This window comes from Mus caroli, unplaced genomic scaffold, assembly GCF_978045245.1.
Source record: "Mus caroli unplaced genomic scaffold, Mus_caroli_1 scaffold_16, whole genome shotgun sequence".
NCBI classification, from domain to species: domain Eukaryota; kingdom Metazoa; phylum Chordata; class Mammalia; order Rodentia; family Muridae; genus Mus; species Mus caroli.
Genome location: NW_028227271.1, coordinates 69,905,512 through 69,932,161, shown reverse-complemented (window position 1 = coordinate 69,932,161; position 26,650 = coordinate 69,905,512). Strand labels below are relative to the sequence as shown.

Sequence of the window (26,650 nt, the reverse complement as noted above, 5' to 3'; positions counted from 1 at the left end):
ATTTGGTAATTTTAGAACTTGGGGAATCTCCATAGCAAAAGACTAGCCCTGCCAATGAGTCCTGGATTCAAGTGATAGACCCTGTCTCAAAAATAAGGAAGAGGGCAATCAAGGAAGACTCCTGCCATCAACCAGGGCCTTCCATATACATGTCTGCACCTGAACAAATGTGTGCACCTGAACATACATGTGAACACAAACACATTTAGAGAGAGGATCTTTTTTTCTCCCCTTCTCTTTTCTCTCTTGCTCTGGTCATGCTTGCTCCAGGTCACACTCACTCCGGCCCATAGGTTGTTTTGTTTCTCATTATGGATGATTGTGAGCCACCATGGGTTGCTGGGATTTGAACTCATGACCTCTGAAAGAACAGTCTTAACAGTGCTGACTGTTGTCTTAGTTATGGTTTACCATTGCTGTGATGAAACACCATGACTATAGCAACTTCGGGAGGAAAGGGTTTATTTTGTTATACTTCCACATCACAGACCATCACTGAAGGAAGTTAGGGCAGGACCTGAAGCAGAAGCCATGAAGGAATGCTACTTCCTGGCTTGCTCTTCCTGCCTTGCTCAGCCTCTCAGCCTGCTTTCCTCTCTCTCTCTCTCTCTCTTTCTCTTTCTCTCTCTCTCTCTCTGGCAGCCATGAAACTTGATTTGTAGACTAGGGTGGCCTCAGAGTCACAGAGATCCCCCTGCTTCTGCAGGTCCTAGGATTAAAGGTGCGGGCCACCATGCCCAGCCTCAGACTCTTATAGCTCCGAGGACCACCAGCCCTTGGTGGCACCACCCACAAAAGGTTGGGCCTTTCTTCATTAATCACTAATCAAGAAGCTGCTCCTCAGGCTTATCTACAGGCCAATTGAATGGAGGAATTTTTCAACTGTTGTTCCCATCTCACAGATAACTCTAGCTTATAGCAAGCTGACAAAACAAACAAACAAAAAACAAAAACCAAAAAATCCCCAAACCAAACAACAATAGACCCCCAAAATCAAACCAAACCAAACAACAACATAAAACCCCCCAAACTTGTGAGTTCATTGATAAGGGAGAGGCTTTGCAAGCATGGGGACTGGAATTATAACGGAAATTTCTGTACCTTCTGCTCAATGTTCAAGAAGTAAAATCAAAACTGCTCTAAAAAACCCACTAAACCAAATACTAAAATAGTAGGCAATCAATTTTGACCTAGTGACCTCATGAGTAATTGCCAATTTGAGTCATGTGGTATTTGGGTGAGTAGTCTATAATCATGCAGCTATCCTAAGGTTTGAGTCTCTAGATGAGGCACTCTTAAGCTGACTCATTTCCTTGTAGGTACATTGTGTTCAGAAGGCTTAGGTGAGGTCTCTGGACAGAGAGAGGAGAGCTCAAACTGCAGAAAATGTCTGAGGCCATTTTAAAATTAGAACCATGAAAGGGAAGGTTCTAGAAGTGGGATACATATGTGCTGGAAGGATTGCCTCAAGTTTGCATGACAGCAGCTCAAATGTGCGAAGGGTTTTGGTCCACACCAACTGCTCCAACAGAAACGGGCCAGCTGTGTCTGTTGTGGACTTGCCGGATCCCTTGGAAGGAGGGTCTTTCCCGGGACATGGAGATGATGTTGCATCTTGCCTGGGACTCTGTGAACTTTCTAGCAATGGCTTGGTCATCTGGGTGCATCTTGAAGAATCAATTATTTGTTATGGGTTTGATAATCCTCTTTCATGCTGTAGTTGGGACTCTGTAACACTCAGTAAAGACCCAAATTGAAAGAGTTTTCCTAGTTGGGCCATAGCTCCTGTAACTGATTTATTCTCCTGGCACAGGGCAGTGTGTTGTGTGGTACCCTCAGGATGATAGGAAAGGTGGCAGGCACAAAGATTCCTGGGTGGGAAGGCTCTTCCTTCTATTTGCCACAATTGCTAAAGCACTATTTTAAAGCACTGTGTTCAAAAGCCCCAAACTGGTCTATACTTGAAACTGTGTATGTGTGGATTTCTTTATTTCTTTTTTCTAGATGGCTTAACAAGAGCTAGACTGTTGATGAGTCTAACGATTAGAAACTGTCTGAGAATTCCTCACACAATCATGTTAGGTTCAGTTTTGAGCTCTTAGCACTGCAAAACGTGTGGTGTTTAATCTAGCAATCTGACTGAAAGACTATGAAACTATGAAGGACATGAAGGGAAGATAAATGTGTGCTAAGAAATGAAAGAAGTCAGGCTCAAATGCTTTTTATTCTATGATCCCACTTATATGTCATTATAAAAGGGACAACTTTTTATAGTAAAAAGGCTGGATTTGGGGGAAGTATTGACAAGTGCCAGACACATACATTAGGTTTGTAGTTGCTTGTTCACAGATGGCCCTAATTACAAGCCTCAGAGTTTGCATAAGGCAAACTGGTATATTTATATCCTTTATATCACTATCAAATTGTCACCCCAGAGGCAGCCTTCAAAGTGGCTGAGCATGTATCATCAGTATTGTGGTGTGCTGTATGCCTGGAGACCAGAGTGGCCTCAGGAGCTCAGCTCGATATTTCCCTTCCTTTCAGCCATGTCCACCATCACACTCCTTCCTTTAGAGCCAAACTTAGATGCTGTCACATCACTCTTGAGTAGCAATGAAATTGTCCTCATTTACACAATCTGCCTCTTTTTTTTTTCTTTTTCCACTACAGAACAGAAACCCTAGGGCTGTATATGTTATTGTTGTTGTGTGTGTGTTTGTAATGAATACATTCTCAATCTTTGCTTGAAAAAAACTTACTTTATTAGTTTTCAAGGGATTTTTGTAACGAAAGTATTGTAGCATAGGGTAAGCAAGCATTTAAACTCAGCTGTCAGACATGAGAGATCTGTGTGCTAGTCAACTGCATGAGAGATAGCTCCCAAAGTTATTATCAACGTGGTGCATGAGACTGGAGAAATTCTTCCAGCATGCTTAGTGGTATCTGTAAAAGAACCACTGCTTTACAAAGAGACACAGTTGGACTCTGAGAATAAACTCAAAACAAATACATTTATTTCTCATATAAGCAAAATGATCTTAATGCAAATATCAAGTATCTGATTTGTCACAAACCAAGAAGTGTTAATGTTTTACTTTTTAGCTATCCAGTGCCCAAGAAACAAGAAAAATCAGTTGCATAGCAAAGTGAAAAGAGTTTAGACCAGAGCTTGGCAAAGTACAGACATAGATTGGTGACTATTTTTTTTTTAATAACTGTTGGCGTACATTCATTATTATTTGTTTACATCTTGTCCATGGCTACATTTATGCTATTATGGGGCAGCTGGGTAGGGGGGACAGATACCACATGGACAACACAAACCCTCAAATATTTACTTTGTCTTTACTAAAAAAGTTTGCTAGTCCTTGGTCTAGACAAATAGTCAGATGAGCCAAATGTTGGCCAAGGGTTCCCAGCTCACAATGCCAGAAGGAATGGGATGGCTTTGGTTGTCAGGCACTAAGTACTACAGAGAAAGACAAACAAAGCATCCTATAAGTCAGTAGACTAACACTTCTTTTCACCTTTGTCTGGTGCACCATATTCAGTGAAACTAGGTCTGAATACATTATATGTGTAATCTTGATTTCAAAAGCATCCCTGTATTGCATAAATTTCTTTTCTTCAAACCATCAGTATAAATGTTGGAGGGTACAAACAAACCATTGTTAAGTTTCTCTCTGCAAAATTCTACAGTGCTCACAACTAGGTGCTGTAGCTACGAATATGGTCCTATAGTTCAAGTAAAACCCTTTTCCCAATTTTTGAAACCAATGTCAAGATTTACTAGAAACACATAGTTCAAGGCACTGGATACATAACATAGCTGAACCTCTCAGAGCCAACACACTGCCCCCACTCAGTAAAACATTGTTAATTATATGACTGTAGCAGCTAGATCAATGGATAATTTTCAAGGTGGAGGAATTGCTGATAGCTATCCAGAGTTCAGAAACTATGCGTGGGCTTTGGGATATTCCAATTTGGTCGGGAGTTCAGGTTATAATAGGAAAAATTAAAAGACTAGAAATAGTTCAGGTTGGTATTTCATTAGCTCTGGGTTTAGCACCATGCACAAACACAATTCTTGAGTGACCTGGTTTGAGTGACCCGAGGCTTTAAAATATCATTAAGGATGAGCCTTCTTATTTGGTTACAATAAATTTGTCCCCTCCCTGCCCACACTCGATTCCCTTCACCGGAACCCTCGCACCAGGCCTAGCCAGAGATCTTTGTGCAAAGCCTCTGGTACTCAGGCCCACGAGCATGAGGAAACATCATTATGTTAGACATGGCAGGTGGTCACAGAGTCATGGGGACACAGGCCACCTATGCTCAGGTTTTACCTCATGGCTATATTCTATGGCCAGATTCAAGGAGCTGAAACCCTCTTCTCTAACTCTGATTTTCCTTTTCTAGAAAAAGGAGAAAAATTTAGAGGACTTGGGGGGGGGGAAACAGTGTGCAGTATAAATATCTTAAGAAACTAAATACCATTTTGAGACTTGTATCATAAGTTAAGATGTAGAAACCCACTGATAAAGTATAGGATGTGTAACAATTTAAGGCATATGACAGTTTTTCTTGAGTTTCTGTGTAGGCTGGAGAAAATGCTACCATTCTAGAGTTTTAGCTATTTTAACACTTTACTCATGCAGAGACCGTGATAATATGTGTGTTGTTTGAATTGTAGTCTATATGCCTCAGAGGTGAGCACAGTCATATGTTGTAAATGCTCCCCCTATAGAATGTCACTAGCAGTCTTAGAGTTTTTAGCAGATGCCATTACAGAACAACCCTGTAAACTTAATTTTGTAATGAGGCTCTTTATTTTCAAAGGAAGATTTTTAATAGAATTGGCTGAGACAGTGACTTGCCATACAACAGGGAAAAAGGAGTCAGTTCCTTAAGAGAGGTTCATAGAAGGCGCCCAAGGACAAGCACATCAAATCTTCCTTTAAAGACTAAGGTTGTAGTGTGAGAGGGTGTTTTTGAAGCCAACAAGCACATTCTGCAAGCCACATGGAGAAGCAACCTCTACCTTCTATGGCCAGATCTCGAGTGCACATTTTTGTGTGACATTCTTGCTCCAGCAGCCAGGCTCTCATTAAGATCCAGCTAGATGATTGCTAGGGAGAGATGCAGGGTGTGGGGAGCACTCGCAGTTACATTCCATGAAAGCATTAGACTGTTAGAGATTAGGAAGGCCCTGATTGTCTACAGTGGGGGAAAGAAGTGAATCTAATGTGCACACATGTCAGCATGAAATAGCTGCTGACACAGAACGAACATGTGCAATCCTTTAAAAGGTGGTATTGAATAGCAGGCCAACAGCCATCCTTCTTGTCAACCTAGGATTCTTTCTTCTCTCCACATTGGCCCCTTGTTGAGTCGCCTCCATCAGGCAAGGTTCCATAGGATAAGCCATTTGAATCTGGTTGTACTTTGTCCAACATTTGTTTCCCTATGGAGATAATAATCATAAAAGACCTTTGGAGCTCTTAAAGATAAAAATGTCCTAATAATTTCTCTTCAGTTCTGGCCACATTTTATGCCTTTAAAAAATACTATGTGGTTATCCTCTCAATGAAAAAGGTAAAATGTCAAGGAAGAAAGTCCCACAGAAATCTCATAGCACTTGTCACATGGTCACATGCTCGTCTACATGACGTCTGCCCACCCTGTACTGGGCATAGGACAGGTTGGAACAATCAGGAGAGCCACATAACTTACTCACATCTCCAGACACTGCTGTCCATATAACAGCAAAGGAAAACATTATGGGCCAGGAGCTTTAAAAGCCATTGCCGGTCCTATACATGAGGCTTTGTGAAGTAGAAAATAGTTTAAAACCAAACAAAAAAAATCGTTTTATTTTCCAGCATTTTTGTTTCTTCCCCTACCCCAAAAGCAGTTTTAAGCAAGCCATAATAAGCATCGTTGTTACAAACGTCTGTTCTGTCACTGTGTGTTGATGAGGTAGCTCTCATGGCAAAGAATACCAAACACATTTCCTCGGCCTCCATTCATCAATCTCAGAGAAATGATTCTGGTTTTAAAGGCACAACACTAATAGAATGGTGGACAGAACTATCTTCTATTACACAGCAACTTGTAGGTGACCTCGAATCCCTCAAAGAGCTAGGAATGAATGGCTGGCTGAAGCTGGGAGGACAGGAAACACAGGTTGATTTTGCTTCTGTTGTGTACTCTACGCACCCAAGGTGAGTTGTTTCTCAGTGGAAATGAGCATTGAGAAGATGATACTCATTGACTCAATCTGCAAGAGCAGCTGCCTCAGCCTTCCTCAAGAGTGATGCTCAGTCCCTGGACGTCCTATCAAAGGGTCATAGGTGTCGGGCATCTGCCATTCCCCATGCATCCATGTCCACTGACTCTTTAAGGAAACCCAATAAAGAGATCCACCAGGTAACGCACATCAAAGAAGCCTGGTCATTTCAACAGTTGCATAGATAGACTGCCAACACTACACCTCCCAGAGCCTCATCACTAAACACACTTCTTGAGGCAAAAATTTTGTTTTTATGTTAATACCCCAAATAATGCTGACATTGATTAATTTCTTTCATTGTGTGTGTGTGTGTTGGTTAACTACTCTCTCTCTCTCTTTTTAAAAACTGGATATTTCTTTATTTACATTTCAAACATTTTCCCCTTTTCAGGTCTCTTCTTCAGAAGACCCCTATCCCATACCCCTCCCCCTGCCTCTATGAGGGTACTCTTCCACTCACCTACCCACTCCTGTATTCCCTCCCTGGCATTCCTCTAAACTGGGGCATCGAACACCCTCAGGCCCAAGGACTGCTCCTACCACTGATGTCCAACAAGGCCATCCTCTGCCACATATGTGGCTGGAGCCATGAGTCCCTCCATCTTTGGTTGGTGGTCCAGTCCCTGGGAGCTCCGGGAGATCTGGCCAGTTGACACTGTTGCTCCCTCCTAGGACTGCAAACCTCCTCAGCTCCTTCAGTCCCTTCTCCAACTCCTCCCTGTGCTCAGTCCAATGGTTGGCTGTGAGCATCTGCCTCTGTATGTCAGGCTCTGGCAGAGCCTCTCAGGAGACAGCATATTAGGCTTCCCTCAGCAAGCACTTTCCGGCATCTACAATAGCGTCCAGGTTTGGTGACTGTATATGAGATGGATCCCCAGGTATGACAGTCTCTAGATGGCCTTTCCTTCAGTCTAGACAATAATTAATTTCTAAGGATACATTTTTTTTGTATTTAAAAATGTACATGTATTTGTGTGTGTATGTATGCATGCATAGAGGTGAGAACACTGTGGGAAGTTATCTCCTTCCACCATGTGGGTCTGAGGAAACAAACTCATGTCATCAGGCTTGGTGGCAAGCACTTTTACCCACTGAGCCATCTCAGGCCCAAGGATAATCTAGTATACATTAGAGAAAAAAATACATATCTTTTTCTTACCAGGAATATTTCCAAAGTCAACAAAAGACTGTTGTAGATGTTCCTTTTCTCTATTTCTTGTCACTAAAAATACTCCAAGGAATGACAGAAAACACCTGTAAGAAATACATTAATAAAGAACACAGGAATACTGAAACAGCTCATGATATTAAATAGCTGAGCTCTAACTTCTACATGATGACATAAATTCCACCGGTTTTGTATATACCATTTCTTATGGTAAACTGCTTCAAACTAGTTGTAATTCTTACAGCCAGAAATAGTTATACGCAGAGCAGAGAGCTGGGCAGCTTCCAATAACTCTCTACCCCAGGTTTTCACCATCTGGAGGCTAATTCAAGCTCTAAACCCTTTGGGTAGACATTAGGTCTCGTTTTCTATCCATGCATGCCCAGACCCATTACTGGCATGCAATATGAGTACAAAACAAGTTATTCTTTAATTTTCTAAGAAATCTCATTGTCCTTGGCCATAAGAGTAGTCATAGTTTCCAGACCCCAGAAGTTTGGCCGCGCCCAGATGTCTTATGAAATTGAATTTTTAAGATAGATGGTTTCCTATGTTGAAAATAGACTAGGCTCCAGTTTGCATAACAATGGTCATGCTGAATAGCAGATCAAGAAGCAGCTAAGCATTAATGGGTATACTTGAGCCAATGGAAGCAGCTATTGATTGGCAGCACATCTTCGAGGTTTAGTTCTGTTTGCCAACAATGTTAGCAGTGATATCCACCAAGTCTCTAAAAGAGGTCTAATGGGTACTTTAAGACAGAAAGGGCAGGTACCAACCCGAAGCTATTGAATCCTAAACTAGGGATCTACCACAGGCTTGGCCTTTTATTTTGGGTGATCCAAAAGGTATCCATGTTTCTCAAATAGAGATCTAACCTAAGAGTTTCCAAGGGAGAGGTGGGCCTGATAGAGTTCTATAGGGCACAGATCCATGGATTTATCATGATTTGGCTGGAACTGAAAATCCTCAATGTTTCAGAACTCTCAAAGGGATACAAAAGCTGCAAAGCCAAGGGCACAGTCTTGTGTAGAGTGGGAAGTTGAAAAATATGTTTATTCTAGTAAGGTCCAATTTTCTATATTTCAGGTATACATAGATATACACATATAGATAGCTAATAGAACTTCACATACCTCTGAGACATGTACTCACCCAAAAAGATATATAAATACAGTGAGAAAAGCAGCACCAAGGAATTCCTGGTAAAATATGATGCCTATATAAGATCAGAGGTCAAAGTTAGTTTTGGGGCAAGGGAATTTATAATAGCAATACATTATTTAAAAAAATTGTCAATACTTTTTTCTATATGTGCTTTCCCCTAAAATGCACATTCAGTATTTTAATCTAAAGACTCTGTGAGCTATTTTTACATTATAAACTACTCAAAAGTTAAGTTACATGGGCTTTTAGGTTTAATATAATTATCAATGTTATAAAACCTATGTATTTTTGTAAGGAGAAATTTCATTTTTGCTTACATATGCATGTATTTGTGTGTGCATGCATAGACATATGCATGCACATGCATTTCTGTGTGTGTAGAGGCCAGAGCATAAACTCAGGGTCTTTTCTCATGAGCTGTCCACCACCTTGGTTTTAGGGATGAGGTCTCTCATTTGGCTGGGCTGGCTAGCTAGTGAGCTCTGAGATCACAGACACAGCTCGCATGGGAAGCACTTTACTGCCTAAGCTGTATTCCCAGAACTGTAAACAGAAATGCCTTTTCCAGTCCAGGGTTTCTCTGTGGAACTTGCAAGAAAACAAACCTCCAGTGATCATTTCCTATCAGGAGTTAGTAAACCTACCCTGAGAGTCTGAGTGGATCAGGAGGCCACTGGCATGGCGGCTCTACCCCAGGCTGCCTGCTGAAGCTCTGCTATTCCTTTGGCTGTGCCCTGTGTTCTGTAAGTCCGGCCAGATGCCCAAATGGGCACTAGAAAAATCTCTGGCAACTTGGTGTTGCCCTAGCTCCATTTTTCTCCATGGAGCTATTTCCTTCCTCTGCTTTTCTCCTGTAGGCCACAGGAAGAAAAGCATCTATCAGAGGCTTTGATGAGCTTCTCTTCTCTCTCTATGAGTCCCAATGATTCCTTCATTTAAAGTCCCAAACACTGTGCAGAGCTTTTACTAAGTAGAAAATCTTTAAATCATGGATAATTTAAGCTAGCTGTATGCGTGCAGGTGGGGGTGCTCGTTCTGCTAGTTGGGCAGAGAAAACTTGCTGTTCTTAGGGAGGTGCTGCTGTCCATGCTGGGGACATCATGGTGAGCAGGGTGAGCCCTGCTCTTAGGAAAGGCTGGTCAGTCTCAGCCTGACCTCTCCACTTACAGAATGAGCCACCACACCCGTTCTGCTGGAGAGTTTCACATGGATGAGTATTTCCCAAGCACTCCCTCTATTGTAATGGACCTCTCTGTAGTCATGTTAAAGTTTTTGTTAATCTAGGTCAATGCACCCTAATGTTAATTCCTCTAAGGGCTTGTAACCTGTGTCTCTGCTCTTTAGTCAAGCAGTACTGCGCTTCTCAGTGCATAGCTCCCCCAGTGTTAGGAAACTTTTGTGTCATCAGAATGGGTTTCAGGAAGTGGAACTTCTGTTTTAGAGAGCAGAGACTTTCTATTTTTTTATTTTAAAACACATTAGAATATACATATTGTAACATTTACCATCCTATCTGATGACTCTTTCATTTTGAAAGCTTGAAGCTAAGTTCTGATCAAACATTTCAACTCTTCCTTTCCATGTTTTTCTTTCTGTTTCTATGAATTTGACGCAAGTAGATGAGCTCACTATTTTTCTTTCTGTAATTGGCTTGATTCTCTTAATAATGTCCTTCTGTTTCATCAACACTGGGGCCAGTGGCAGAATCTTTTTCCTTTTCAGGGGTGAATACTATTCTATCATAGGTACTCATCACACATTTTCTGTCCACTCGTCTGTCAATGGATCCTGGGATTGTTTTTCTCTTTTGGATACTATTATGATCAATGCTACAATTTTTTGTTCATTTTGGGGGTACATACACAGGGGTAGAATTGCTGGGCTGTACAATAATTAAATTTTTTTTTGAGTAACTGCATATTATATATCATTTTATATTTTCACTTATATCATTGGTACAGGACTAATGTTTTATATCCTTGCTGATACTTGATTTTTTTTGTAATACTGGTCACCCTAGGGTTGGAGAGATTGTTCTGCAGTTAAGAACATTAGCCGCTCTTCTAGACGCCCTGAGTTCAATTCCAGGTACCCAGATGGCCGCTTACAACTGCCTATAACTGTACTATCATTGGATTCTTCTGGTATATAGATGTATAATATGCAGACAAACACATCAACAAATAAATTTTTGGTTGGGCATGGTGGCATATTCCATTAATCCTATTACTCAGGAGGCAGAGGCGGAGGCGGAGGCATATCTCTGTCAGTTTGAGGCCAGCCTGCTCTACATAGTGATTTCTAGGCCAAACTGATCTACAAAGTGATTTATAGGCCAGCAACGATGACATAGAAAGACACTGTCCTCCAAACAAAGACAAAATAAATAAATAAATAAATAAATAAATAAATAAATAAATAAATAAAAAAAATCAAGCCCCAAATAGACATTATCCTAAAGGCTGTGAAGAGGCATCTCATTTTATTTACTTGATGATAACTGATGAACATGTTCATTTGCTTGTTGGCAAATATATATTTTCTTTGCAGGACCACTTAGGTTCTTTGCCCATTTTAAAAACAGGTCACTTGTGGTTTTGCTGTTGACTTGTAGAAGCAGAGTAGGAACTTTTTTAAGGTCCTTGATAAATTCAATGAAATTCAATTCTGGGAGAGCGGACCTACCTCCTCAGGCCCATGAGGGTGCCTATGACCATGCAGCCTTGTCCTTGCTGGCTGCTGTAATCCAGCCACATGTACTAACTCAGTAGGAAGAAAATGGTGTCACTTCAACTTTATGCTATACCTTGTGTTGTGGGGAGGAGATGGCCAGTGAAAGGCTTAACTGCCATTCTACATGATAGCATCAGATGAATGTTATCATTTCCAGAAAGTTCCAGCACTCCTAATCACCATTTCTCAGTGCCCTGAGCATTATATCAGCCCTGTTAGCTGGAAAACCTTCTGTTCCGGGAGCTACATTATCTTTTTTATATTTTTCTGTATATTGATTATTAAACTGTATGTCATGCCTGTAACTTTTTGTTTATTTTAACTTTCAGATAATTCTAGGATGTACCAACACACAGTATTTTCTCACCGACTGTTCCCAGAAAGCACTAGACACTTTAAAAAAAATGCCTTGGGATATAATCTTTTTTAAAAGCATTTCTTCAAGGTTCAATATTTTTTTGGGAAACAGAGGTTGAATAAATTATTTCAAGAAGCTGTTCACTGGGCTGGGCCTGGTAGCACACATCTGTGATCCCAGCACAGGGGATGCAGAGGCAGGAGGCTGACTGTCTATCAGTAGCCTGATGAGAAAATGGCAAATACATCAATAAGCTACTGAGCCAGGACCTATCATTATCAAACTTATAAATGATTTAGTTGAATCTATTGTATTTTGATTTGGACCAAATTTTAAGTTTGTTCTTTGTAACATTACTATCTCTGCAATGTAAAAAGTATTCATTAAAATACAAGAGCTGTAAGAGAGGACATAGCAAATGCACAAGTTTGTCATGCCTTCCTCGCAATGATAAACTAGGGCAGGGACCCCATTCTTTCATTAGAGTGCTGAGGGGCACAGAGGGATGAGTTTAGAGAATTGGGGGTATTTGGCCTGGAAGCAAGACTTAAGAGGAATTTTCAGTCACTTTGAATAAAAGGAGCTGCAAGCAGAAGACCCAAGAAAGCCGAACACAGTGAATATCTTGAACTCATAAGGAAACTCATTTGAACTCCAATGTCATTAGAACATTCGTTTAATGAGAGTCATTCCAAACAGCACTGAGCTGCCTCAGGAAGCAGAGAACACCAGGGAGCATTCACACAAAGGAGAGGAGTATGGAGGAAGTCAGATGCTGGCTGCAAGTTGGGGACATAGGCTCCCAAAGCTTCCTTGTTCCCCTCCCCCTCTTTGACTCTGAGAGCATCTTGTACTTGTGGTGGGATGTGGAAAGCCAGAACTCACCTGCGATGATAGCGCTGGTTGTAAAGAAAACATGGTTTACCGGCACCACTGTGGTCATTGTGTAGAGTTCTGTGGCTTGATTCAGGAACCTATGGAAGATGGCATTTACCAAAGCTCTGGGTTAGCAGCGCTCAGCAATAGCTAACAATAACTTCAAGAAATGTATGCTCTGCAGCTACAACTACAAAGGGACAGGAAGTGTAGTGAGAGGGCACTCCAGTCAGCAGTCATAGCTTAGACACATCTGATGCATGAGATCAGATGTCAGCTTTTATGGTCTGTTTAAACCAACAGCAGTAACAATGAAAAGCAATTAATCATATTGTAAGGCCACAGAAGTTTGAGTTGGAAGTGATTCAAGCTGCTGGACCAGTATCACACTGGGGTTGATTCATTAAGATAGATGCGAGAATCTGTTAAATATCATATCTGGGAACATATAGCCATCCACTAACATGCCACATGCCAAGAAAGGAGATGGAGAAGCAAAAGAATGTTTAACATTTCAAAAGCAACCCTTGATGCTCCAGCTGCAGAGCACATGTGGGGGCTGTGGCCACCATCAGGAACTCATGTCCCCACACTGGCTGTGTGGGAATGCAGCTCCAGCAGAGACAAAGCAGTGCTTTGCATGGGCATCACCTGGGAGGTTTCAAAAGCTCTGATGTTAGGTGGGGCAAGTGACTCCATGACTTGTGATCCAGCAAGGAGCTACAGATGTCTAAAAATAACTGAAAAAAAAAATAGAGGTTTGTGAATAAAGCTAGTGTGTGTGCACATGCTGGTGTGTGTGCACGTGCTGGTGTGTGTGCATGTGCGTGCGTGTGTGTGTGTGTGTGTGTGTGTGTGTGTGTGTGTGTGAATACACTTGTCTAAACAAACCTCCTCAGGCAATTTTAATGGGAATCAAGGTGGAAGACTACATTTTCACTTTGTGATGGTGGAGAGAGTTAAATAAGGTTGACAGGATGCAGTTTTCCTTTAGCTGTGTCTACCTTTAAATTGATGAACTGTGGTATAAGGATAATGAGACTAATAAGTAAACCCCACAGGCGCTGTTGTGGTACCAGTGATTCAGAAACGTGGCAGAATAGCAATATTCAAGTATGATAAACATGCTCAGTCTTAGGAAGTGACCCAGGACTCACAACCCACAAGACTTAGAGCTTGCAGCCATCTGTAGGACCAGCCCTCTACATTAGCAGCTTGAGCTCTGGCTTCCTTCTGGGCACAGGGATGATGCTTCTGCATAGCATTTTGGGATGAACTCTGTGGCTCACTCTTAAGAGCCTAGCAGGCAGAGATTCAATCACAACATGCAAGTAGGGAGAGTGACTGAAGCAGATGGGGGGGGGTGTACAGGAATTAAAAAGGTTTCATGTCACTAGTATTAGGGCCCAAGAGAAACATGAAACAATCATTCTCAAATCCCATGGGTATGAAGGAAACTCTGGCCAAAGATACAAAGTTCTGCGGAAAGGGTTTTCCTCCAGGCCAAATGTCTGGTTTTGTCCATCTCTAGGTAATTAATGAGCATGAGCTAAGAGACGGAGGGGAGGGGTCCATGCATTTCTATATTTAGAGTGAAACCATGGATGTGGACCTGCCCCTTTGATTTATTGCTAATGACAACCTGTGTAAGATGGGTATTAATTACAAGCAGAGGAGCATCAGGGAAGCATCAAGCGCACTTAGCTGGATCACTGCCCCACTTAGAATGTATAAGACACAAAGGCAGTGCTCAGTACAAATGAATGACTGGAAGGAAGAAGAAAGCAATGCTGGGCCTGGACGAGCTGGTTGTCCTACAGCTTGAGAGACCCATTGTATTTCAGCTCAATTACTTTCTAAGCCAGTGCACAGAGAATCACAGGAAGTCTGAAAGGCCATGGAATTTATAGACACTGACTTACTTGACTTGGAAAACGCAAGAGGCTATCATGATGACAAGCATGATGTAGAAGATGGCATAAGTTAGCTGCATTTTACCCGTCACAGAAAGAGTGATCATGCCCGAGACAGCCTTCACAGAAATCACAGTCAACGAGGCTAGAAGATAAAAACACAAATAAAATACACATCTGAGACAGACACAGATATATATCTTAGGGTTACTTGCTGGAGTAACAAATGTGCCAGTTAAGGTTTCAGAACAATGTTTGTGAGGGTACAGGGATACGCACACAGACACACACACACACACACACACACACACACACACACACACACACACACACACACATGCTCGCATAGAGTTCTGCTGGGTTTGCTATGGAACCCGGTGCCTTCGTGTTCTGGAGGAAGGTACTCACTTCAAGCCCTGCCTGTGGAAGGATACCATGGAGACAGTCATCACTAGTAGGTGGAAAAGGCATAAGCAATGAAGGCAAGAAAGAGGTCAGAGTGCTAATGCAGCTTTAAAGGGAAAGTGATAAAAGATGGAAAAGTTCAAAGATAAATAGACAAGGAGACAGGACATGAAGCGACTTCCTGAGTACCCTGAATTTACAGAGGGTTATGCTAAGACTTTTTGGTAATGCTTAGACCCTGCTCTCTTCTTTCTGAAAAAGATAATCAAGAGGAGCAGAACCAGAACTGATATTCATTTCTCAGACTGAGCCATAACTATGACGCATAGCTGCAGCTACTGATGTTCTGCTCTGAGGAGGGACTCTGGTGAGAACAAACTTTCATTGGACAATTAAGAAAGACAGATTAGGTGTGGGCTGTCAGACCAGTGTGCAGTTTCTTCTCACATTTCTATAGGAATCCAGTGCTTTCTATCTGTCTTAGGCCCTTTGAAATTAAGTTGCAAACAATTTCATACTTTAGCTGAAATCCATAGAAAATTATCAAGTAGGGGCCAGGGAGATGGCTCAGTGGTGAAATGCTTGCTGTGTAAACACAGGATCTGAGTGTGCATCTATCATCATACTGCTAGGGCTGGGGTGGTGTAGACAGTGAGTCCTGGAGCTTCCTGGCCAGCCAACCTAGCTGAAACAGTTCAGGTTCAGTGAGACTGTCTCAGAAAGGTGGAGAGGCACCTGAGGAAGACTTATCAAAGTCAGCCTCAGTCTGTCTCACACACTCACAGGAGCAAGGCACATGCATGAACAAACACAGACACACTGCACATAAAAAGGAAAGTTCACAAGTAACTTTTACATGAAATCAAACAATTATAAGCCAAAAGGTGACGTGATAGAATACTTCTGTATTACCATTGGCTTACATGGTCATAATATATCAGCTTTTAGCTTTTTAAAAGATCATATAAATAAATAAAGAATAGATTAAAATAGGTAAAGAACCTCCATAATTTCATTTTTCTAATTCTGAAGATAATCTATAATGGAAAGAATACTTAAAAACTAGGCATTTTCTTTCTTTCTTTCTTTCTTTTTTTTTTGTGGGACCTGTCCTAGAGTGTGATTGATTTATCCAATGGCACTCCATTAGAGAAAACTGACTTTGCCTTTCCTAGCAGGTATCAAGTGTGCTCCCTCCCTCCTTATTTCCTTCCTATATTTGAACTAAATTTCTTAGAACTTTATGATTCTTTGATCATTCATTTAATATAAGAAACAAACTTCCAGTATTTAAAATGTTAGTTCACAAAGCCCTGCATAATTCACTAAAATGTTTTTGAAAAATGCTTTCAAATCCTGAAGTCTATAACTCCAGTCAAATTTGAGGATGGAATGTTATTTCTGGATGGACAAAATTTAGCTTTTCTCCTTTGGTATACCAAATATTAGGCAAACATTTATTAACCACTGACTGTATTCTAGGTACAGAAGATTCAAGCTAAGTGAATTGACTCACCTTAAATAGTCTACAGTATAGTGACTTTTTACAAGTGTTGTCTTTTTTTTTAATTTTTAATATTTTTATTACATATTTTCCTCAATTACATTTCCAATGCTATCCCAAAAGGCCCCCATGGCACCCCCCACTTCCCAACCCACCCATTCCCATTCTTTTGGCCCTGGCATTCCCCTATATTGGGGCATATAAAGTTTGCAAGTCCAATGGGCCTCTCTTTCCAGTGATGGCCGACTAGGCCATCTTTCAATACATATGCAGCTAGAGACAAGAGCTCCGGGGTTCTGGTTAGTACATCATGTTGTTCCAACAATAGGGTTGCAGATCCCTTTAGCTCCTTGGGTACTTTCTCTAGCTTCTCCATTGGAAGCCCTGTGATACATCCAATAGCTGACTATGAGCATCCACTCCTGTGTTTGCTAGGCCCCAGCATCGTCTCACAAGAAACAGCTATATTTGGGTCCTTTCAGCAAAATCTTGCTAGTGTATGCAATGGTGTCAGCGTTTAGAAGCTGATTATGGGATGGATCCCTGGATACGGCAGTCTCTAAATGGTCCATCCTTTCATCACAGCTACGAACTTTGTCTCTGTAACTCCTTCCCTGGGTGTTTTGTTCCCAATTCTAAGAAGGGGCACAGTGTCCACATTTTGTCCTTCATTCTTCTTGAGTTTCATGCGTTTAGCAAATTGTATCTTATATCTTGGGTATCCTAAGTTTTGGGCTAATATCCACTTATCAGTGGATACATATTGTGTGAGTTCTTTTGTGATTGTGTTACTTCACTCAAGATGATGCCCTCCAGGTCCATCCATTTGGGTAGGAATTTCATAAATTCATTCTTTTTAATAGCTGAGTAGTACTCCATTGTGTAAATGTACCATAATTTCTGTATCCATTCCTCTGTTGAGGGACATCTGGGTTCTTTCCAGCTTCTGGCTATTAAAATAGGGCTGCTATGAACATAGTGGAGCATGTGTCCTTTTTACCGGTTGGGACATCTTCTGGATATATGCCCAGGAGAGGTATTGCTGGATCCTCCGGTAGTACTATGTCCAATTTTCTGAGGAACCGCCAGACTGATTTCCAGAGTGGTTGTACAAGCTTGCAATCCCACCAACAATGGAGGAGTGTTCCTCTTTCTCCACATCCTCGCCAGCATCTGCTGTCACCTGAATTCTTGATCTTAGCCATTCTGACTGGTGTGAGGTGGAATCTCAGGGTTGTTTTGATTTGCATTTCCCTGATGATTAAGGATGTTGAACATTTTTTCAGGTGCTTCTCTGCCATTCGGTATTCCTCAGGTGAGAATTCTTTGTTCAGTTCTGAGCCCCATTTTTTAATGGGGTTATTTGACTTTGTGGAGTCCACCTTCTTGAGTTCTTTATATATATTGGATATTAGTCCCTTATCTGATTTAGGATAGGTGAAGATCCTTTCCCAATCTGTTGGTGTTTTTTTTGTCTTATTGATGGTGTCTTTAGCCTTGCAGAAGCTTTGCAGTTTCATGAGGTCCCACTTGTCAATTCTCGATCTTACAGCACAAGCCATTACTGTTCTATTCAGGAATTTTCCCCCTGTGCCCATATCTTCAAGGCTTTTCCCCACTTTCTCCTCTATAAGTTTCAGTGTCTCTGGTTTTATGTGAAGTTCCTTGATCCACTTAGACTTGACCTTAGTACAAGGAGATAGGAATGGATCGATTCCCATTCTTCTACATGTTAACAACCAGTTGTGCCAGCACCATTTGTTGAAAATGCTGTCTTTCTTCCACTGGATGTTTTTAGCTCCCTTGTCGAAGATCAAGTGACCGTAGGTGTGTGGGTTCATTTCTGGGTCTTCAATTCTATTCCATTGGTCTATTTGTCTGTCACTATACCAGTACCATGCAGTTTTTATCACAATTGCTCTGTAGTAGAGCTTTAGGTCCGGCATGGTGATTCCACCAGAGGTTCTTTTATCCTTGAGAAGAGTTTTTGCTATCCTAGGTTTTTTGTTATTCCAGATGAATTTGCAGATTGCACTTTCTAATTCGTTGAAGAATTGATTTGGAATTTTGATGGGGATTGCATTGAATCTGTAGATTGCTTTTGGCAAGATAGCCATTTTTACAATGTTGATCCTGCCAATCCATGAGCATGGGAGATCTTTCCATCTTCTGAGATCTTCTATAATTTCTTTCTTCAGAGACTTGAAGTTTTTATTATACAGATCTTTCACTTCCTTAGTTAGAGTCACGCCAAGATATTTTATATTATTTGTGACTATTGAGAAGGGTGTTGTTTCCCTAATTTCTTTCTCAGCCTGTTTATTCTTGGTGTAGAGAAAGGCCATTGATTTGTTTGAGTTAATTTTATATCCAGCTACTTCACCGAAGCTGTTTATCAGGCTTAGGAGTTCTCTGGTGGAATTTTTAGGGTCACTTATGTATACTATCATATCATCTGCAAAAAGTGATATTTTGACTTCATCTTTTCCAATTTGTATCCCTTTGATCTCCTTTTGTTGTCGAATTGCTCTGGCTAGGACTTCAAGTACAATGTTGAATAGGTAGGGAGAAAGTGGACAGCCTTGTCTAGTCCCTGATTTTAGAGGGATTGCTTCAAGCTTCTCACCATTTACTTTGATGTTGGCTACTGGTTTGCTGTAGATTGCTTTTATCATGTTTAGGTATGGGCCTTGAATTCCTGATCTTTCCAAGACTTTTATCATGAATGGGTGTTGGATCTTGTCAAATGCTTTTTCCGCATCTAACGAGATGACCATGTGGTTTTTGTCTTTGAGTTTGTTTATATACTGGATTACGTTGATGGATTTCCGTATATTGAACCATCCCTGCATCCCTGGGATGAAACCTACTTGGTCAGGATGGATGATTGTTTTGATGTGTTCTTGGATTCGGTTAGCAAGAACTTTATTGAGGATTTTTGCATCAATATTCATAAGGGATATTGGTCTGAAGTTTTCTATCTTTGTTGGGTCTTTTTGTGGTTTAGGTATCAGAGTAATTGTGGCTTCATAGAATGAGTTGTGTAGAGTACCTTCTGTTTCTATTTTGTGGAATAGTTTGTGAAGAACTGGGATTAGATCTTCTTTGAAGGTCTGATAGAACTCTGCACTAAACCCATCTGGTCCTGGGCTTTTTTTAGTTGGGAGACTATTAATGACTGCTTCTATTTCTTTGGGGGATATAGGGCTGTTTAGATCATTAACCTGATCTTGATTCAACTTTGGTACCTGGTATCTGTCTAGGAACGTCTCCATTTCATCCAGGTTCTCCAGTTTTGTTGAGTATAGCCTTTGGTAGAAGGATCTGATGGTGTTTTGGATGTCTTCAGGATCTGTTGTTATGTCTCCTTTTTCATTTCTGATTTTGTTAATTAGGATGCTTTCCCTGTGCCCTCTAGTGAGTCTGGCTAAGGGTTTATCTATCTTGTTGATTTTCTCAAAGAACCAGCTCCTTGATTGGTTGATTCTTTGAATAGTTTTTCTTGTTTCCACTTGGTTGATTTCGCCCCTGAGTTTGATTATTTCCTGCCGTCTACTCCTCTTGGGTGAATTTGCTTCCTTTTGTTCTAGTGCTTTTAGGTGTGTTGTCAAGCTGCTAATGTGTGCTCTCTCTAGTTTCCTTTTGGAGGCACTCAGAGCTATGAGTTTTCCTCTTAGAAATGCTTTCATTGCGCCCCATAAGTTTGGGTATGTTGTGGCTTCATTTTCATTGAACTCTAAAAAGTCCTTAATTTCTTTCTTTATTCCTTCCTTGACCAAGGTATCATTGAGAAGAGTGTTGTTTAGTTTCCACGTGAAGGTTGGCTTTCTATTATTTATTTTGTTATTGAAGATCAGCCTTAGTCCATGGTGATCTGATAGGATGCATGGGACAATTTCAATATTTTTGTATCTGTTGAGGCCTGTTTTGTGACCAATTATGTGGTCAATTTTGGAGAAGGTACCATGAGGTGCTGAGAAGAAGGTATATCCTTTTGTTTTAGGATAGAATGTTCTGTAGATATCTGCCAGATCCATTTGATTCATAATTTCTCTTAGTTTCTCTGTGTCCCTGTTTAGTTTCTGTTTCCATGATCTGTCCATTGGTGAAAGTGGTGTGTTGAAGTCTCCCACTATTATTGTATGAGGTGCAATGTGTGCTTTGAGATTTACTAAAGTTTCTTTAATGAATGTGGCTGCCTTTGTATTTGGAGCATAGATATTCAGGATTGATAGTTCCTCTTGGAGGATTTTACCTTTGATGAGTATGAAGTGTCCCTCCCTGTCTTTTTTAATGATTTTGGGTTGGAAGTCAATCTTATCAGATATTAGAATGGCTACTCCAGCTTGTTTCTTCCTACCATTTGCTTGGAAAATTGTTTTCCAGCCTTTCATTCTGAGGTAGTGTCTATCTTTTTCTCTGAGATGAGTTTCCTGTAAGCAGCAAAATGTTGGGTCTTGTTTGTGTAGCCAGTTTGTTAGTCTATGTCTTTTTATCGGGGAGTTGAGTCCATTGATATTAAGAGATATTAAGGAAAAGTAATTGTTGTTTCCTGTTATTTTTGTTGTTAAAGTTGGCATTCTGTTCTTGTGGCTGTCTTCTTTTAGGTTTGTTGAGGGATTACCTTCTTGTTGTTTCTAGGGCATGGTTCCTGTCCTTGTATTGGTTTTTTTCTGTTATTATCCTTTGAAGGGTTGGATTCGTGGAGAGATAATGTGTGAATTTGGTTTTGTCGTGGAATACTTTGGTTTCTCCATCTATGTTAATTGAGAGTTTGGCTGGGTATAGTAGCCTGGGCTGGAATTTGTGTTCTTTTAGTGTCTGTATAACATCCGTCCAGGATCTTCTGGCTTTCATAGTCTCTGGTGAAAGATCTGGTGTAATTCTGATAGGCTTGCCTTTATATGTTACTTGGCCTTTTTCTCTTACTGCTTTTAGTATTCTATCTTTATTTAGAGCATTTGTTGTTCTGATTATTATGTGTCGGGAGGTATTTCTTTTCTGGTCCAGTCTATTTGGAGTTCTGTAGGCTTCTTGTATGTTCATGGGCATCTCTTTCTTTAGATTTGGGAAGTTTTCTTCTATAATTTTGTTGAAGATGTTTGCTGGTCCTTTGAGTTGAAAATCTTCATTCTCATCCACTCCTATTATCCGTAGGTTTGGTCTTCTCATTGTGTCCTGTATTTCTTGGATGTTTTGAGTTAGGATCTTTTTGCGTTTTACATTTTCCTTGATTGTTGTGCCGATGTTCTCTATGGAATCTTCTGCACCTGAGATTCTCTCTTCCATCTCTTGTATTCTGTTGCTGATGCTGGTATCTATGGTTCCAGATTTCTTTCCTAGGGTTTCTATCTTCAGTGTTGCCTCATTTTGGGTTTTCTTTATTGTGTCTACTTCCCTTTTTAGGTCTAGTATGGTTTTGTTCATTTCCATCATCTGTTTGGATATGTTTTCCTGTTTTTCTGTAAGGACTTCTACCCGTTTGATTATGTTATCCTGTTTTTCTTTAAGGATTTGTAACTCTTTAGCAGTATTCTCCTGCAATTCTTTAAGGGATTTTTGTGCTTCCTCTTTACTGTCTTCTCCCTGTTTACCATTGTTCCTTTGTATTTCTTTAAGTGTGTTATTAAAGTTCTTCTTGAAGTCCTCTACCATCATCATGAGATATGCTTTTAGATCCGTGTCTAGCTTTTCCGGTGTGTTGGGGTGCCCTGGACTGGGCGAAGTGGGAGTGCTGGGTTCTGATGATGGTGAGTGGTCTTGGTTTCTGTTAGTAAGATTATTACGGTTACCTTTCGCCATCTGGTAATCTCTGGGGTTAGTTGTTGTCGTTGTCACTGTTTAAAAATTGGAGCAGAAGCTGTGTTCCACTCACCAGCAGTCTCAAAATCCTGTGGCGGGGGTCGTGGGTAGCTGGCGGTACCCCGGTGCTGGTCCAGCCGGAAGAGGCCTGTGGTCCTACTCAGGCCGGTTTTCTGCTTCCCTAACTAATGCAGTCTCAGGTCCCGCGCGCAATTGGATTGGAGCAGAAGCTGTGTTCCACTCTCCAGAAGTCTTAAGATCCTGTGGCGGGTGTTGTCGGTAGCTGGCGAGTGTCAGCCGACCCTGCGCCCTAGCTACCCCGGTGCTTTTCTGACCGAAAGAGGCTTGTGGCCCTACGTAGGCCGGATTTCTGCCTCCCCAACCAGAGCAGCCTCAGGTGCCGCGTGATTCGACTGGAGCACAAGCTGTGTTCCACTCACCAGCAGTCTCAAAATCCTGTGGCGGGGGTCATGGGTAGCTGGCAGGTGTCCGCAGACCCTGCGCTCTAGCTACCCTGGTGCTGGTCCGGCCGGATGAGGCCTGTGGCCCTTCTCAGGCCGGTTTCTGCTTCCCTAACTAATGCAGTCTCAGGTCCAGCGCACAATTGGATTGGAGCAGAAGCTGTGTTCCACTCTCCAGAAGTCTTAAGATCCTGTGGCGGGTGTTGTGGGTAGCTGGCGAGTGTCAGCCGACCCTGCGCCCTAGCTACCCGGGTGCTTTTCTGACCGGAAGAGGCTTGTGGCCCTACGTAGGCCGGATTTCTGCCTCCCCAACCAAAGCAGTCTCAGGTCCCGCGTGATTGGACTGGAGCAGAAGCTGTGTTCCACTCACCAGCAGTCTCAAAATCCTGTGGCGGGGGTCGTGGGTAGCTGGCGGGTGTCTCGGCATTTTCTTTCAACTAAAAGCCATAATTATTAGAGGAGATATGAGATAAATTCTAAATGATCACTCCATCTGGAACTCTTTGCCTGATCTGTTTATAGATGTCAGATGTCATATCAGACTGATTAAGACAGCACATAGCTGATCTACAGATTCTAAGCTGTGTAGAGATCTGTATGTCACTTGGTGGTTAAGTTTGTTGTTCAGATGTTTAGGGACTCGAAATTCCTCCTGAAACACTGAATGAAACTGCAGCACTGTGTGCCAAGAGCCCTGTGGTCTGGACAGCCAGGTCTCACAGAGGGTAATTAGTAAAAAAGCATTGATCCCACTGTTCCATTTAGAAGAAGAAAAGGAGGAGGAGGATGAAGAAGAGGAGGAAGAGAAGGATGAGGAGGAGGAGGAGGAAGAGGAAGAGGAGGGTGAGGAGGAGGAAGAGGAAGAAGAAACAAACAAAACAAGAATTCCTTACAAAGGTGCTAAAGACCTGACACCTTCTGTAATTGATCTCACATTGGGATTTATAGATAGCTGCTATTTCTGTAACTCTGCAACTTATTTCCTGGCTGGTGCTCAGTACTATAAAGTACTTGGTTTTGCTATGGTTTTTGGGCTAGGGGAGGGTGACTAATGAGAATAGGTTGAAATTCAAAATTGTGACACAGTATCAATGTAATGTACATTAGAGACCTATGTATGCAAGGAAAGATGGCTGGAAAACATTAAAATACTATCAGTTGTGATTTATGACACTGCGAGTATAATAAAATTTAAATTAAAAAATTCTACAAAAGTACACATGTTCATTTAAAAGATTATAAGATGCAGACCTTACAGTTTCCAAGGAAGAATAGATCACAACATGTGACTCATACTGTTTACACCACTTAGGAGCCTATTTTCTATCACCATTAAGTATTTTCTGTGCCACGAAGCATTCTAAAGCCTTTTGTTGGCTGTCAAGAATGCCTTTGTATGAGGTGTATAATTTATTTTGACAATTTTCTATTTTTGGATATTTAGACTGAATCATTTTTTTTCTCTTACTGTTAAAATCAGGCTGTGGTAAATTTTCTTGAACATAAATCTGCCCATCATTCTGCCTATTTCTGTGGAAAATTACCTGGAGGGGAATCACTGTGTTGACAGCTGTGTGGAGGCTTCTGAATCAGCCTTACAAGAAGCCTTCTGGAGACAGGAGTCGCCTGTCACCATGCAAGTCTTCACAATGTATGGTTTATGGTAGTCTTTCTATTTTCTCTATTTTCTTAATCACCAACCACAAACACACATTCCTTTCATCGTGCCACACACTTTTCTAGCATCCTGCTCATTCCAGTGTTTGATATCTGACACTCAGTTTAACATTAGTTCTTTAACTCATAAGGATTCCTGGGTGACTGCATACTAAATTTACTCCTCCTGATCAAAGCCATCAATATTTCAGTTGTTAATTTTGCTTTGACAACTGGAGTGTGCTAAGAATAAGGTAGTGTTTCTGGATTCCCCAGCATTCTGACCCTTCAGGACTGTGCATAGAGACTTCAGATTTGTATTTTTAGGAAATGAGGTCACAGATTGTCATTGACAACATTGTGCAACAGAACTCAATCCTAAGCCACATCAAAATAACAGAAACCACTAGATTTATCCTGAGATTTCATTGACATTCAGAAATTGCTATGAAAATAAAATTTAAATGATCTCAACATACACACAACGTCAATGTTTAGGTTATGTTTAGTGTCTTGAGGTGATCATTATAACAGTGTTCAAAAGTCATAGTGTCCCTTTATCCCATAACCTTATATAGTTATACATTATCAATTTACAATTAAACTATATAAAATTAGGAGTACTTGAGGTAGTATGGAAACCTAATGCAGTAGAAGCTTTCTAAAATATATACATATATGAAGACGGTCGAAATGAAACCACCAAGTAGTGGGGGAGACAGAGGCCATTTCTTGTCACCAAATGAAGTTTCCAGTCCTCAGATTAGATTACATCCCAACTTGCAAGATATGGTAGGGCAATGGGGCACAAAGCTTGTGGGAGTAACTAACCAATATCTGATTTGATTTAAGGCCCACTTCAAGAGATGGAATCCATACTCAACACTGCTTGAGTAAATAAGAACCCGAGAATAGATAGAACCATAATTGGGATTATTATATGAGAAAAAATACTTTCAGAAAATTCTCTCTGTCTGTTTCTCTGTCTCTCTCTCTGTTTGCATGTGTATAAAGAAATTATATTACTGGGTATAGGCAAAGATATCTATTTATTGGAAGCCCTCCTATTTCCCCTTCCCTTCTCTTCCTCTTCTTTTTTCTCACCTTTTCTTTTCTCCTTTTCTTAAACAAAAAATTTTTTGAGCTAGGGTCTTACATAGTTCAGGCTGGCTCAAGCTGAAGCTGAGTGTGGCCTTGAACTATTGACTCCCCTGCCCCATATCTGAAGTACAGTGAAGACAGAACTACCCACACACTTCCACTCTCTCTCACTTGCCTCATGGTGCTTTCTAATTTTGTTAATTCTAATTTTCTGTGTATAGGTATTTTGCATGCATGTATGTCTGTGTGCCACTTACATGACTGATGCCTGATAAGATCAAGAGAATTCCCTCAAAAATGGTTGTGGGCCACTATGTGGGTGTTGGGACTCAAATCCAGGTCTTCTGGAAGAACAGCTTTGTGCTCTTAAGCACTGGGCCATCTGTCCAGTCCCTCTGTCTAGTCCTTCATGTCCTTCCTGTGCAGGGAAGTATAGTCTGTGCTACTTTTCCACTTTATACAACACTTAAAAGTTTCAAATCTGCCCATGACTTCCATAACTATTTTGTTTTCTTGTAGAAGTCACTAGTGATGACTGTAGAATGCCCAGACATTAAGACATGCACAGGCGCTGTCTTCTCCGTTACTTTAATGAAATAACCTTTTGGTATTTCACTGCCCAGTTCTTTAAAGCAGGAATAGATATTAAACTTTAAGGTGCCTTTTGAGATACATTGAGATAAGTATGTAATACTTTCTTATTTATTCTTCTAGCTTATTGCAGTATCATTGAAAAATAGCATTTCATGTATTTATGAATACAACATGACAATTTGATCTTCACATGTGTTATGAGATGATTATCAGATTCAGGTTGTTCAATGTGTCCTTCATTGTACAGAGTTATTCTTTCATGTGTATATGTGAGAACTTACTCTCAGAAAACTTTTGAGTACAAAATATCATGTTAACTACAGTTGTCATGTTGTACACTAGAGCCCCAGAGCACACTGGTAATGTAAAGTTTGTGCAGCTCAACCAACAATCTCAAAAACTCCCTTTTGACTCATAAACATGATAAAATATATTGATTTTTCTTATCAAAATAAATTAATTTTACTTATTTTAGCAATTTTTAAAGTTAGTTTATAAAGCAATGGGTTCCATTATAATATATATATATATATATATATATATATATATATATATGTCTTTATATTTTGAAATTACAACAAAAGATAATGGGTTTCTTTTTTAAATATAAACTTCAT

The 26,650-nt window shown here is 40.8% G+C and overlaps 1 protein-coding gene across 2 annotated transcripts in view; it reads right to left on the bottom strand.

Annotated features, from left to right (window-relative positions):
• Positions 1-2,755: 2,755 nt before the first annotated feature.
• Positions 2,756-26,650, bottom strand: part of Nipal2 (NIPA like domain containing 2) — a 123,696-nt gene continuing 99,801 nt past the window's right edge. Inside the window, exons 7-11 of one of the 2 annotated variants that reach the window (XM_029469394.2) lie at positions 14,520-14,655; positions 12,607-12,695; positions 8,619-8,682; positions 7,455-7,549; positions 2,756-5,467 (exon numbers count right to left, since the gene is read on the bottom strand). In XM_029469394.2, coding sequence (XP_029325254.1) covers positions 5,355-5,467; positions 7,455-7,549; positions 8,619-8,682; positions 12,607-12,695; positions 14,520-14,655 — 497 coding nt within the window. In that variant the 3' untranslated portion in view covers positions 2,756-5,354. The remainder of the gene's footprint in view (positions 5,468-7,454; positions 7,550-8,618; positions 8,683-12,606; positions 12,696-14,519; positions 14,656-26,650) is intronic. The other variant, XM_021183905.2, reaches the window with a different exon arrangement.